The sequence below is a fragment of the Scyliorhinus canicula genome, chromosome 4, assembly GCF_902713615.1.
Source record: "Scyliorhinus canicula chromosome 4, sScyCan1.1, whole genome shotgun sequence".
NCBI lineage: Eukaryota > Metazoa > Chordata > Chondrichthyes > Carcharhiniformes > Scyliorhinidae > Scyliorhinus > Scyliorhinus canicula.
The window spans coordinates 138599614-138614974 of record NC_052149.1 but is presented as its reverse complement, the minus strand read 5'-3'; the positions used below and the strand labels follow the sequence as shown (position 1 = coordinate 138614974).

At 46.8% G+C, this 15361-nt stretch overlaps 1 protein-coding gene across 4 annotated transcripts in view; it reads left to right on the top strand.

The window, feature by feature from the left end:
* LOC119965037 (eukaryotic peptide chain release factor subunit 1) overlaps positions 1-15361 on the top strand; it is a 153247-nt gene that overhangs the window by 114300 nt on the left and 23586 nt on the right. For all 4 annotated transcript variants that reach the window (XM_038795251.1, XM_038795252.1, XM_038795253.1 and 1 more), the window contains 2 exons: positions 1561-1751; positions 6612-6741. In XM_038795251.1, coding sequence (XP_038651179.1) covers positions 1561-1751; positions 6612-6741 — 321 coding nt within the window. The remainder of the gene's footprint in view (positions 1-1560; positions 1752-6611; positions 6742-15361) is intronic.

The following is a 15361-nucleotide window of genomic DNA, read 5'->3' as shown; positions in this document are numbered from 1 at the left end:
TTCTGCCCCCGTGCACAAACTGTTGAGACTGGGGATCCATTAAGAATTTCAAACTGAGATTTTTGGTATGCAGGGGTATTGACGGCTGCAGAACTAACGGGTAGATTCATTTAAGGATATGTATCATTATGTTTTTTTTTCAGGGGCTGGTTTAGCACAATGGGCTAAACAGCTGGCTTGTAATGCAGAACAATGCCAGTAGCGCCGGTTCAATTTCCGTACCGCCCTCCCCGAACAGGTGCTGGAATGTGGCGACTAGGGGCCTTTCCACAGTAACTTCATTGAAGCCTACTTGTGACAATAAGCTATTATTATTATTATTCCAGCGGAAGCATGAAATGAAAAATGAAAATCGCTTATTGTCACGAGTAGGCTTCAATGAAGTTACTGTGAAAAGCCCCTAGTCGCCACATTCCGGTGCCTGTCCGGGGAGGCTGGTACGGGAATTGAACCGTGCTGCTGACCTGCTTGGTCTGCTTTAAAAGCCAGCGATTTAGCCTGGTGGCTGAATGGCCAACTCCTGCTGCTGTGAAATACCTCCCTGTGCATTGGTGCTATGAGGGGATTGTTATTTTTGCTTGGCTATTCAGCTACATGTTTATTAGGATAGTCCTTGCGACACTGTTTTGTACTGATCGCTTAGTCCCTGAAAGCAACCTGAATAGCTCAGTAATGTCCTTCAACTTTTTTGTGTGTGCACTGTTTCTCAGTTTTTAAGGTTAAGGACAGAATTACAAAAGCAAAATACTGCAGATTGTGGAAATCTGAAATAGAAACTTGCAAAACTGAAACTACTGAACAGATTGGGCAGCAACTGTGGAGAAAGTTCAGATGAAAATCGATGATTTTTCAGCAGAAAAAAAGTTGAGCGATCTAACAAGTTTTGAGCAAGGACACAGCAAGTTTTGAGCAAGAACACAGATAAAGTGGAGAGGGGAGGCAAAAACAAAAGGGCAGGTCTATAGGGTGGAAGACCGTGATTGGATGACAAAATACCATCTGTACTTAACCCAATTGCTGGTATTGCATCACAGAACTGACTATGGATCCCATCTAAAGCATTGCTTAGATGCTGCTTAATCAATGCATAGCTCAATTTGTAACATGGTTTCTTCTGAGAGCCAGAGTTGAGTGACCTGCTGGAGCTAAGTGTGAACTCATGATCTAAACTCATCCCCAGTCTATTGTCAAGAGAATGCTGCATCTTACTGGTGCCTTCCCTTAGACAATGAATTAAACAGTAACCCCGCCAAGCTGGTCAGATGGTGAAGATTGAAAAGCATAATTTGAAGATTATTTTGTATCCTGACTAACTTCCAATACCAATAAGTAACTTATTTGAATGCTATGCCATGCACAAGGTAGCAGCTGTTTTTGAGAAGACATTGGATTCTATAGTAATTGACTAAGCGTGAAGCTTTTAGGACATACAGTTAATAAAGTTGAAGTCTTGCTGTGCATTTCTAGCATTTGTTTCCTTCAGTTTCTCAAACAGCTGACAGTTATGGACATGGTTTTTCTTAAAGTAGACATTTATATCTAAATGTTTTGTGTTTAAAGGCAGAGGAGGTCAGTCCGCCTTGCGTTTTGCTCGCCTGAGAATGGAAAAGAGACATAACTATGTGCGGAAGGTAGCAGAGACGGCTGTGCAGCTGTTCATCAGCAGTGACAAGGTGAACGTGGCGGGTCTCATCTTGGCTGGTTCCGCTGATTTCAAAACTGAGCTCAGCCAGTCTGACATGTTTGATCCGGTAAGCTGAATATTCACTCTGCAAATTTGAAATGCATTGAATTGCCTGTCGAGTTCGAATCGCTAAACGCAGTTATTTATACAAGACCTGGTCAACTAATCACCGTTTGTCTCTGTAAATATTCAATGGAGAATGGATTTTGTACGCTGATTTGGAAAGTTGCTATTTCATTCTATTTATAATCTTTGTCACAAGTAGGCTTACATCAACACTGCAATGAAATTACATTCCGGCGCCAGTTCGGGCACACTGAGAATTCGGAATGTCCAATTCACCTAACAGCACGTCTTTCGGGACTTATGGGAGGAAACTGGAGCACCCGGAGGAAACCTACACAGACACGGGGTGAAAGTGCAGAGCACTCTTCAGCATAGTGGTTTGCACAGTTGCTTCACAGCTCTAGGGTCTCTGGTTCAATTCCCGGCTTGGGTCACTGACTGTGCGGTGTCTGCACGTTCTCCTCGTGTGTGCGTGGGTTTCCTCTGGGTGCTCCGGTTTCCCCTCACAGTTCAAAGGTGTGTGTGTTAGGTGGATTGGCCATGCTAAATTGCCCTTAGTGTCCCAAAAAAAAGGTTAGCTGGGGTTTCTGGGTTACAGGGATAGGGTGGTGGTGTGGGCTTGGGTAGGGTGATCTTTCCAAGGGTGCAGACTTTTTTAAAAGAAAAAAAAATTTTTTTTTTTTTTTGGGGTTTTTTTTATTTAACACAAATTTGTAACAGTTACAGAGAGAAAAATGGCCCTGTGCAAAGAGCCTTAACATAGTGAAAACGAACAGTGGGAAAAAAATAAACATGTTAATAAGGCACTTCCCCTGCCAGCTCTGTTTGCCCATGCCACACATGTTCAACTAAACTAACGTGGCCCTAACTCTTCTCGCTCTCCCTCTCCCCCCCGGCCTCCTCTGCCCCCCGAGGCCTGACCTGCCAGGTCAGCCCTGCACTTGGCCCTAGCTACGCTGACCCCTACCCGTGGCGCCTGCCTGTCTCCCGTCCCAGCGCTCGGGCCCTCCCCCCACACACCAGGGACCCATTAACCTAATTGTATCCCACCGTGCCCTTTCAAGTCCCGTAACCAGCCCCTAGCCCATCCCCCTATCAGAGGCCCCGATCTCCCGCCAAAAGGTACCAAGTGCAGGGCCCCCTTTGCAGCCCCCCCCCCCCGCCCCCAAACACCCTAAACAGTGCGCCCTCCAGCCCCCACTCTGTCCAGGCTGAAAACAATCAGTACAGGATAGTTTAACAAACCACCGCTACACAAAAGCTCTGAGAGCCCAAAGTCCTTTAGTTCCAGTCCAGCTTCTTCTTTTAATAAAAGACCACACCTAATCAGAGCAAATTAGGTTAACAGACCGCCGCCACTGTACAGCACTGAAAGAACCAAGTGCCCATTAGTTCAAGTCCAGTTTCTTATCTTTAATAAAGGTCCAAACCTGTTCTGGTGTCTCAAATAGTAGTGGAGTTCCTCAAACGTAACCCAGAGCTTTGCAGGATACAGCATTCCAAACCTCACCTCCTTTTTGTAGAGGGCTGCCTTTACCTTGATGAATCCTGCATGCCTCTTGGCCAGCTCCGTTCCCAAGTCCTGGTAAATGCGCAGCTCGCAGTTCTCCCATCTGCAGCTCCTCTCCGCCTTGGCCCATCGCAGCACATGTTCCCTGTCAGCAAGCCGGTGAAAGCGGACCACCAAGGCCCTCGGTTGGTCGCCCGTCCTGGGCTTCCTTGCGGGGGCTCTATGTGCCCCATTCAACTCCAGGGGTTGAGGGAAGGCCTCCGGTCCCATCAGCGCCGCAAGCATACCTGTCACGTATGCACCAACATCCGGCCCCTCGCAGACCTCGGGGAGGCCAATGATCCATAAATTTTGCCTCCTGGCTCTGTTCCCCAGCTCTTCAAGCTGCTCCTGCATCCTCCTCTGACGGGCGTTCAGCTCCTCCACCTCGTGCTCCAGCTCCGTTACCGTGCCCGCCTGTCTGGAGAGCTTCGCCTCGACCTCCCTGAGCGCCTTCCCTTGGACCGCCTGTGTCTCGACCATTCGGTCCATCACCAATCTCATCGGGTCCAGCATGTCCCTCCTCAGTTTGGCGAAGCAGTTCTTGAAGAACTCCATCTGCTCTTCCCTTGGCCAGTGAGCCTCCGCTCCCCGGTCCCTGCCGTCCGCCATGCTTGGCCACCCGGCCTGGGGTCCCCGCTGCTCCCGCTTCGATCCTTGCCGCTCCACTCGACCACTTCTAACCAGCTGCCCATACCCCGGAAAGGAAGCCTCTTCCCTATTGTCTCCTCCACCGATTCAGGCTGCCAGGTCCCAAAAAAGTCAGTTAAAAAAGGTCCGTTTGCCCATCGCGGGCGGGAGCGATCCGACCTGCGACCTGTCTCCTCGAGGGCGCCACCGGAAACGTCCAAGGGTGCAGACTCGATAGGCCGAATGGCCTCCTTCAGCACTGTAAATTCTACATTTCTATGAAATTTAATTTATACTCCAGAAACGCCCCAACCCTAGCAATCCCGATGAGACTGGGTCTGTAATGTACAGCAGTAAGTCATCTGCGAACAGAGACACCCTAAGCTCCACCCCCTCCCCTCACTAACCCTCTCCTTAAGTCCAAACCCCTAAGTGCAGTCACCAACTTGAACAAGATGGGGACATGGGGCACCCCAGCCTCGTTTCCCGGAAGTACTCCACCGTGCTGCCCTAGCTGTTGGATCCTTGTATAGCAATTTTTCCCAATCCCAAAGCACTGCATTCAGCAGCCACTGCACATTCACGATGCTGCCTACCCTTAATGAACCCAATCTGATCCTCCCCCACCACCATAGGGAGACGCTCCTCCACCCTCACCGTCAGCATCTTTGTCAATAACTTGTCATCCACATTCACTGTAGAAATGGGCCTATACAACCCACACTCCACCGCATCCGTCTCCTTTTTTTAAATAACCATGAAATAGATGGCTGTCTCATTATCTCGAACAGCCCCCCACCCCACCTCGCCATCGCATCCTCAAACATTTCCATCATCAGTGGTGCCAACTTGTCCTTAAATTGTTTAGGAAACTCCATTGGGAACCCATCCGGCTCCTGCACCTTCCAGATCGTTGCCGTCACTTCCCTCAACCCTAATGGCTCCTCTAACCCAACCCTCGCCTCTCCCAGCTCCAACCACTCTAGTCGCTCCGAAAACTCCCTCGTCTCCAACTTGTCTTCCTGCACCTCCGGCTTAAACAATACCCTATAAAAGTCCCTCAACTCTGAAAAAAGCACTTGCGTTTCTAACACCAGCCATTTTTACGGATTTTGCTTTTCCCTGACTGTGGCTTTATGGGACTTGGGGAACCCCCCCCTCCAATTCGGTTCACTTTACAAAAACTTCACGTGTGAGACTCTTAAGCGTGGGCAGTGTTATAACTGAACTTGGTCCTTTCCTCACCGGGTAGCCAGAGATACGATAACCGGGGGGGGGGGGGGGGGGGGGGGGGGGGGTCGGTCTAGAGTAGGTTTCTATTTTAATCCGAGCAGTGCTGAAGCTAATTGTTCCTCAACCTCTCTGCACAGCCTGTGAACAGCTAGCTCAGCACAGATCAGTAATTGCAGCTGTAACTTTGTTAATCTGTTACTAAACTGAACAATGTCTGTGACCATTAGGCCGTGTTTAATATGGATTGCGGAAAAAAAATGCTTTATATACAAAGTTGCAGCTTTCATGCAAAGTGTAACTACTTTTTTCCCTTTAATTTCTTGATAAACTTAAAAATAACTGGAGGATAACTCCTGAACTAAGACAATAACCAGCTGGGGAATGATTGTGAAATCTGGAGACCCAGTGGTTTTCCAGTAGCTCTGGGAACAGATATTACACTGGATTTGGGGAGTTCAGAAAGAATGGATCCAGGTAACACCTGATCCAAAATAAACCAGCAAAACTACAATTTAATTTAGTGGCAGGTTGGAGATTGCATATCTTGGGTATTTTAAAACCGCATCTTATATTTTTATTATTTTTTAAAGCATATTTAGAATACCCAGTTCATTTTTTCCAATTAAGGGGCAATTTAGCGTGGCCAATCCACCTAGCCTGCACATCTCTGGGTTGTGGGGGCGAAACATAGAATAGAATTTACAGTGCAGAAGGAGGCCATTTGGCCCATCGAGTCTGCACCGGCTCTTTGAAAGAGCACCCTACCCAAGCCCACATCTCCACCCTATCTCCATAACCCAGTAACCTCACCCAACACTAAGGGCAATTTTGGACACTAAGGGCAATTTAGCATGGTCAATCCACCTAACCTGCACATCTTTGGTCTGTGGGAGGAAACCAGGGCTCCCGGAGGAAACCCACGCACACACGGGGAGAACGTGCAGACTCAGCACAGACAGTGAACCAAGCCGGGAATTGAACCTGGGACCCTGGAGCTGTGAAGCAATTGTGCTAACCACCATGCTACTGTGCTGCCCGCAAACACTGGGAGACTGTGCAAACTCCACACAGATAGTGACACAGAACCGGGATTGAACCTGGGACCTCGGCGCTGTGAGGCAGTACTGTGTCACTGTGCTGCCCTTAAACTGCATCTTATTATTATAATCCACTTGTTTATTTTAATTCCCTTCATTCTTTCAACCTTCACAACCTAATATTATCATGGTTAATTTCCATTTTCTTGTGGGAATAAAAAGGAAGCAGCAAGATGGATAGCCACCATCCTGGACCATGGAGCAGGAGGCAGTCCAAGAGTAAGAGGAACTGTTGATAGGACTGGGGGACAGCCTCGCACTGGTGCTGATTTTGAGTAACTGTTTTTCTTCAGTGGATTTCTGAAAATGGTTGTCTCATTGTAAATCATCTTCTTCATGCTTTTCTGCGCAGCGATTGCAGAGTAAAGTGCTGAAACTGGTGGACATCTCCTACGGAGGTGAGAATGGATTCAATCAAGCAATCGAACTGTCGGCTGAGGTCTTGTCGAGTGTGAAGTTCATTCAGGAAAAGAAACTAATAGGTGAGAAATCCTTGGTGCGGTTCAATACAACTTGATTAGATGAAAACAAAATTTGCATTTACAGTGGTGCCTTTTGTAACCTCTGTCATAAAGCACTTTACAGCTAGTGAAATACTCCTGACGTAGCCACTATGTTGTATAATGTAGGAAATATGGCAGCCAACTTGTGCATAGCAAAACCCTACAGAGCGCAGTGATCAGATTATCTGTTTTCAGAATGTCCCTAGTAATAAATATTTGCCAATGTACTGGGGAGAGCTACCCTGCTTTTCTTTCAGGAGCCCACCTGTGGTCTTGCTTTAACATCTCACCTGAAAACAGCATCTTTGACAGTGCATTGTTTCATGCGTATTGCAGTGGAGTGTCAGCCTGAAGTGCTGAAGCAACCCAGAGTCTCCTGATTTTGAAGTGGAGGAGGTGCTACCTCTCAGTTGGTATATGTTTTTAAAAATAAATTAGAATACCCAATTCATTTTTTTCCCCCAATTAAGGGGCAATTTAGCATGGTCAATCCACCTAGCCTGCACATATTTGAGTTGTGGGGCTGAGACCCACGCAGACACGGGGAGAATGTGCAAACTCCACACAGGACAGTGAGCCGGGGCCGGGATTTAAACCAGGTCCTCGGTGCCATGAGGCAGCAGGGCTAACCACTGTACCACCATGCCACCCTCAGTTGGTATATGTTAAGGTGAGACATTTTATAAATTATTGTACAAGTCTTATCAATAGTGCAAATGAAGTCTCATACACCAAGTCCAATATAAGCAATGTAACTGCCTGCTGATTACCACGTACCGCTGCCCCCACCACTTGAGGAAGCACTGAGGACAGCAAAGGTGCAGAATATACTCTGGGTGGGAGACTTCAATGTCCCATCACCAAGAGTGGTTCAGTAGCACAACTACTGATTGAGCTGGCTGATACGATCCCTATAAGGACAAAACTGCTAGACTGGGTCTGTGGCAGGTGGTGAGACAACCAATAAGAGGGCAAAAACATTCTTGACCCTCATCCTTCCCAATCTGCCTGTTGCAGGTGCATTTGTCCATGACTGTATTGGTTGGAGTGACCACTGCACAGTCCTTGTGGAGATAAAGCCCCTTCTTCATTGAGGACACCCACCCTCCATAGTGTGTGGTACTGCAACCATGCTAAGTGGGGTAGATTTCAAACAGATCTAGCAACTCCAGACTGGGCAATCATGAAACAACATCACAGAACTATGTGCGTGCCAAACAGCATAAGCAGCATATGATGGACTGAGCTAAGCGTGAGCACAGCCAATTGCTTAGATCCAAGCTCTGCAGTCCTTCCACATCCAGCCGTGAAAGATATATAATTAAACAACTCACTGGAGGTGGAGACTCCGCAAATGTCCCCCCTCAATGATGGGGGAGCCCAGCACGTCGGCGCAAAAGATAAGGCATTTGCAACAATCTTCAGTCAGAAATGCTGAGTGGATGATCCATCTCCACTTCATTCAGAGATCCCCAGGATCCCAGATGCCAGCTTTTAGCCAATTCAATTCACTCCGCCACATGATGAAAAATGGCTGAAGACTGACAGTATTCCAGCAATAGTACTGAACACTTGCGCGCCAGAATTAGCCACATTCCAAGCCAACATACAGCTACAACACTGGCAGCTACCCAACAATAAGAAAAATAGCCCAGTACATAGTCCCGTACATCAGGAACTGGGCAAATCCAACCCAGCCATTAACCGCCCCTTTGGTCTACTTTCGATCATCAGTAAAGTGATGGGTCATCAACAGTGCAATCAAGCTGCACTTGCTTAGCCATAACATGTTCACTGATGCTCCATTTGTGTTCCGCCAAGGTCACTCAAGCACCTAACCTCTTTATAGCCTTGGTTGGGGTCATGCCTAGCACAAAGGAAGATGTTTGTGGTGGTTGACAGTCAATCATTTCACTTCCAGGACACAAGTGCAGGGGTTCCTCAGAGTACTGCATGTGTCCCAACCATCTTCAGCTGCTTTCTGAATGCCCTTTCATCATTAGGTCACAAGAATTCAGCACCATTCACGGCTCCACAAATACTGAAGCAACCTATGTCCAAATGCAGCAAGACCTGGATAATATCCAGGCTTGGGCTGACAAGTGCCAAGTTGCATTTATGCCACGCAAATGCCAGGCAACAAGAGAGGATCTAACTGTTGCCCTTGAGATGCATTGCCAGCACCAAATCCCCCAATATCAACATCCTGAGGGTTACCATTTACCAGCAACTGAACTGGACTAACTGTGTAAATACTGTGGCTACAAGACCAGGTCAGAGGCTGGGAATTCTGTGGAGACTAACTCCTCTCCTGACTCCCCAAATCGTGCTCAACGCACAAGTAATAATAATAATAATCTTTATTATTGTCACAAGTAGGCTTACGTTAACACTGCAATGAAGTTACTGTGAAAATCCCCTAGTCGCCGCACTGCGCCGGAGTGCGATGGAATACTTTCCACTTGCCAGGATGAGTGCAGCATCAACAACACTTAAAAAGCTCAGCACCATCCAGACAAAACAGCCCGTTTGATTGGCACAGTAGCAGCAGTGTGTACCATCTACAAGATGCACTCCAGGAACTCGCCAAGACTCCTCAGGCAACACCTTGCAAACCCACTACCAACTTGAAGCAGCAGATACATTTTGCACAATAATAGGAACACCACCACCTGTAAGTTTCCCTCCAAGCCGTACATCATCTTTACTTGGAAATATACAAGTGTTTTGATTGTTGTACAAAGATGAACAATTTCTTGGGCATTGGGCAGGTGTTGATTGCCAAACACTGACTCATCACAGTTGGTATCCCTGCTGTACATAGATACGTAGAAGATAGGAGCAGGAGGAAGCCTTTTGGCTCTAAGAGCCTGCTCTGCTATTTACCACAATCATGGCTGGTCATCCAACTCGATAGCCTAATCCTACCTTCTCCCCATAGCCTTTGATCCCATTCGCCCCAAGTACTGTATCGAGCCGCCTCTTGAATATATTCGATGTTTTGGCATCAACTATTTCCTGTGGTAATGAATTCCACAGGCTCACCACTCTTTTGGTGAAGAAATGTCTCCTCATCTCTGCCTAAAATGGTTTGCAGTGATTCCCCAGATTATGACCCCTGGTTCTGGACACAATCATTGGTAACATCTTCCCTGCATCTACCCTGCCTAGTCCTGTTAGAATTTTATGTCTCTAAGAGATCCCCCCCCTCATTCTTCTGAACTCCAGCGAGAACAGTCCTAACCTCGTCATTCTGGTATCAGTCTGGTAAACCTTTGCTGCACTCCCTCGAGAGCAAGAACATCCTTCCTTAGAAAAGGAGACCAAAACTCCACACAATATCCTAGGTGCGGCCTCACCAAGGCCCTGTATAATAGCAGCAACACATTCCTGCTTCTGTACTCGAAACCTCTCGCAATGAAGGCCAACAACCATTAAGGTCGCAATCTGCTGTCCTGTTTTTGCTTCCAAAGTGAATAACCTCACGTTTATCCAAATTATACTGCATCTGTCGTTGCCCACTCGCCCAACCTGTCCAAAACATGCTGTAGGATCTCTGCATCCTCGTCACAGTTCACCCTCCCACCCAACTTGGTATCATGTGCAAACTTTGAGATGTTACATTTTGTTCCCTCATCCAAATCATTAATATATATTGTGAATAGTTGGGGTCCCAGCACCAATCCCTGTGACACCCACTAGTGAAAAGGACCCATTAATTCCTGCTCTTTGTTTCCTCACTGCCAACCAGTTTTTTATCCACCTCAAAACACTTCCCCCAATCCCATGCGCTTCAATTTTGCACAATAATCTCTCTTTCTTAAAAAAAAATTTTATTCTCCTTTTTCACATTTCCTCCCAAATTTACACCCAACAATAATCAGTAACAAATGCAATGTCAATCCCCTTATCAATAACAACGATCCCATCCTCCCACCAAACCCCCAAAAATGAGCCCGCATGTTAACATAAACAAATGACAGAAAGGGATCGGGAATCACCCACAATCACTATTAACACATACAGTCCCGTCCCCGTCCCCCCCCCCCCCCAAAATATTCAATGTAATCCAATTCTCGAAAGTGCATAATGAATAACCCCCATGAATTGTAGAACCCCCTCCATTCTTCCCCTCAGTTCAAATTTGACCTTCTCCACAGTCGAGAATTCCAGCAGGTCCCCTCCGCCACGCCAGGGCACAGGGTGGAGAGGCTGATCTCCACCCTAACAGTATCTGCCTCCACACACGTTTCCAAGTCTGACACACCGTATATGGCCTTCCTAGGGCCCAGGTTCAGTTTCACATGCACCATTTTAGAGATTGCCCTAAAAACCTGCTTCCAGTAATCCTCCAGCTTTGGACAGGACCAAACATATGAACGCGTTTTGCGTCACCCCACAACGTTCACACACATCTTCTACTCCCTCAAAGGGCCAGTTCAACCTCCTCCTTGTATGGGGTGCCACCTATGTACCACCTTCAGCTGTATCAGCCTCAACCTCGAACATGAGGTGGAGGCGTTCACCCTCCGGAGCACCTCACACAGAACCCCTCCTCCATACCCTCTCCCAACTCTTCTTCCCACTTTGCCTTGATCCCTTCCAGAAGCGCCTTCTCTTCCAAAATAGCCACGTAAACCACTGATGCTACCCTCTTCCAGTTCCTCTGTCGTCAGCAATGTGGCAGCCGGCTCTACTGGGATACTCTGCATCTCCTTTGTTATTGGCCAGGTTTTGGAGAACCCTAAAGTGTATCATGGAGTTCACATGACTCACAACTTTTACTAGATTGTGGTTTGGGGAACGCACGGCCCACTCGACAGGTGTGGTACAGCAAAAATCTAACTATTTTTTGATGCAAAACAATGTTTATTCCATGAACTCAAGTTAACCTTTCTGAAACATACAGTGAACATGTTAGCAACCATCAATTCAAATACAACAACAAAGCAATCCTTAAACTCTCCTTTTAACATCCTTAAGACATAAAAAAAACCTTTTAATAGAAGCACATCAGGTTTAAATTCACTATTGAGAACAGCTATCACTCTGAATTCACCAAATGATCAAGGGATAGTCTTTACATGGCTGAGAGAACATTACATCTTCTGTGGCTGACTGCAGCTCCAACACTGAAACAAAACCAAAAAAACAGACACTCCCAAGCTTTTCTCTAAGTGAAACTAAAAGTTGACACAGCCCAGCTCCATCCACACTCTGACATCACTGCAGTAATAAACACCCATTTCTTAAAGGTACACCCACTAATGTTATTCTATCAAAACAAACCCATTTCTTAAAGGTACTCTCATGACACCTCCCCCCAAGGAAAAAACCCATCAACTTCAAAATGGTTCATTTTTCACCTTTTCACTAACCTTTAAGAAATGCACACAGTAAATATACTTTTGTTTCAAAAAACATCTCGCGCAAACAGGTATAATAATATAGTCAATTTTTTTGGGTGGTTCTTCCTCCAACTGGAATCCCTCTTGATTGACGATCTCTTTGAAGCAGAAAGTCTTTGCACAATCCATCTATTTCTCTGCGCCTCAGCATATCTCTTTAAAGTCAGATACTTTAGTTCAATCTGATCACAGAGTATCTTGTAATTCTCCAACACAGGAGTATTGGTTATCACAGCTTTCAGGCAGTCAAATGCCTGTTGAAACTCCGATGTCCACTGGAATTTTTAACGTTTCTTCAGGTCCATCAGTGGAGCAATCATGCTACAAACATTTTTCACGGAAGTTCCATCAAATCCATTCGTGCCAAGAAATCACATTATTTCCCTTCGATTTGAGGGTATCGGAAACTCCTCAATAACTGTTGGTTTCACATCACATGTGACCATTCGACCGTGTCCGATTGTATGGCCAAGGAAAGTGAATTTTCCGAATTCACTTTTGGCTAGGTTCCTCACCAAACCCGCCTCCTGAAGTCGATCAAATAACTCCATCAGATGTTTTAAATGTTCTTCCCATGTCTGGCTGAAAATTACCAGGTCGTCGATGTATACCACACAATTGGGTAATCCTTTTTAAATAATATTTTTATTGAGGTATTTGAAAATTTTTATAACATTAACAAAAACATGGCAAGAGGAACATTCTCTCTCCCCCCTGCCCAATCTTCACGCACCTCAACCAAACAACAATCATCCCCCCCCCCCCCTCTCCTTGGAATACTGCATCTGCTGACATTTTAATTTTTCCTGAGAAAGTCGATGAATGGCTGCCACCTCCAGGAGAACCCTAACATTGACCCTCCTTAAGGCGAACTTTATTTTCTTGAGACTGAGAAACCCAGCCATGCCACTAACCCAGGTCTCTACACTCGGGGGGGGGGGGGGGGGGCTTCGAGTCCCTCTACATTAATAAGATCCGTCACTGGGCTACCAGGGAGGCAAAGGCCAGAACGTCGGCCTCTTTTGCCCCCTGAACTCCCGGATCTTCTGACACTTAAGTGTCTTAAGAAGTTCTCAAGAAGTCTCGCACCTGCAAATACCTAAAACCATTCCCTGGAGGCAATTTAAAATTATCCTCCAAAGCTTTCAAGCTGGGAAAGCTCCCATCTATAAATAGATCCCACATCCTTCTGATTCGTGCCCCCTGCCACCTCCGGAACCCGCCATCTAGCCTACCCGATACAAACCTGTGGTTGTTATAAATTGGGGTCCAAATCGATACTCCCTCCACTCTCTTGTATCTCCTCCATTGCCCCCAGATCCTCAGAGCTGTCGCTACCACCGAACCTATGGAGTATCGGGCTGGTGAGAACGTCAGAGGTGCCATTATCAATGCTCCCAGACTGGTGTCTTTACATGACGCTGCCTCCATCCGTTTCCATGCCGACCCCTCCCCCACTACCCACTTCCTAATCATGGCTATATTAGCCGCCCATTTGCAGAAGTTTGGCAGCGCCAATCCACCCTCTCCCCGACTGCACTCCAGCAACACTTTCTTCACTCGTGGGGTTTTACTCGCCCACACAAAGCCCAAAATAATCTTATTCACTTGCTTGAAAAGGCCTTGGGGATGAAGATGGGGAGGCATTAAAAGACAAATAGAAATCTGGGGAGGACCTTCATCTTCACGGTCTGCACCCTCCCTGCCAGTGATAGCGGGAGCATGTCCCATCTCTTAAAGTCCCCTTCCATTTGATCTATCAACCGGGATAGGTTTAACTTGTGTCGTACCTCCCATTTCCACGCCACCTGGATTCCCAGGTATCGAAAGCTCTTCCCTACCATTCTAAGCAGCAGCTCTCCCAGTCTCTCTTTCTGCCCTCTTGCCTGCATCTCAAACATCTCGCTCTTCCCCATGTTCAATTTATACCCCGAAAAACGGCCAAATTCCCCCAAGGTTTGCATTACTACCCCCATCCCTCCAATGGAAATGTACAAGAGCAGGTCATCTGCGTAGAGCGAACCACGTTCAGTAGAGAAATTGGCCTGTGTGATCGCATTGCTCCGGATCCTTCTCCCGTTTTAGGATCAATGAAATCAAGGCCTGGCATTGTTAGGGGGAGGACTCCCTTCTCTCTTGCTTCGTTAAATGTCCTCAACAGCAGTGGGCTCAGTATCTCTGAAAACTTGTTATAGAATTCCACCGGGTAGCCGTCAGGCCCCGGGGCCTTGCCCGACTGCATGCCCACTAACCCCTTGATTATTTCCTCAATCGCAAATGGGGCCCCCAGCCCCTCCACCAGGAGGTCCTCCGCACTCGGGAACCTCAACTGATCCAGAAATTGCCTCATCCCCTCCACTCCAGATTCCGACTCGTACAATTTACTATAAAAATCCTTAAACACCTCGTTCACCCCCGCTGGGTCCAGGACCATATTACCGTCTCTACTCTTTACTCTACCTGTCTCCCTGGCTGCCTCTCTTTTCCTGAGCTAGTGCGCCAATATTCTGCTTGCCGTTTCCCCGTACTCATAGATCACCACCACCACCCCCCCAATGCCTTCCTCAACTGTTCCACTGCTTTTTCTGTGGTCAGCAGTCCAAACTCCACCTGTAACCTCCGCCGCTCTCTCTCTCAGGAGCCCCGCATCCAGGGCCTCTGAGTGTCTCTTATCACAATTGGGTAATCCTGAAACAACTTTATTAGTCAATCGTTGAAATGTGGCTGTGGCGTTTTTCATGCTAACTGGCATAACTTTGAATTGGTATATACCATCTGGAGTCACAAAAGCTGAAATCTCCTTCGCCCTTTTGGATAAAGGTACCTGCCAATAACCTTTGAGTAAATCCAGTTTGGAAATACAAGCCGATTGTCCTACTTTCTCAATGCAATCCTCCAAACGCGGGATAGGATAAGACTCCGTTCTTGTAACTGCATTAACCTTTCTATTGTCCACACACACCCATTGGGTACCGTCTAGTTTAGGTACCATCACTATAGGTGAGCTCCATTGGCTGCACCCGATTTCAATTATGCCATTTTTAAGCATACTCAATCTCTTTGTTAACTTGTGCCAATTTTAAAGGGTTAAGTCCATATGGGTGTTGTTTGATGGAACAGCCTTTCCCATATCTACATCCTGTACTTTTCTGTACTTCACAAATTATCTCTACAAACTTGCCCATTTGTTA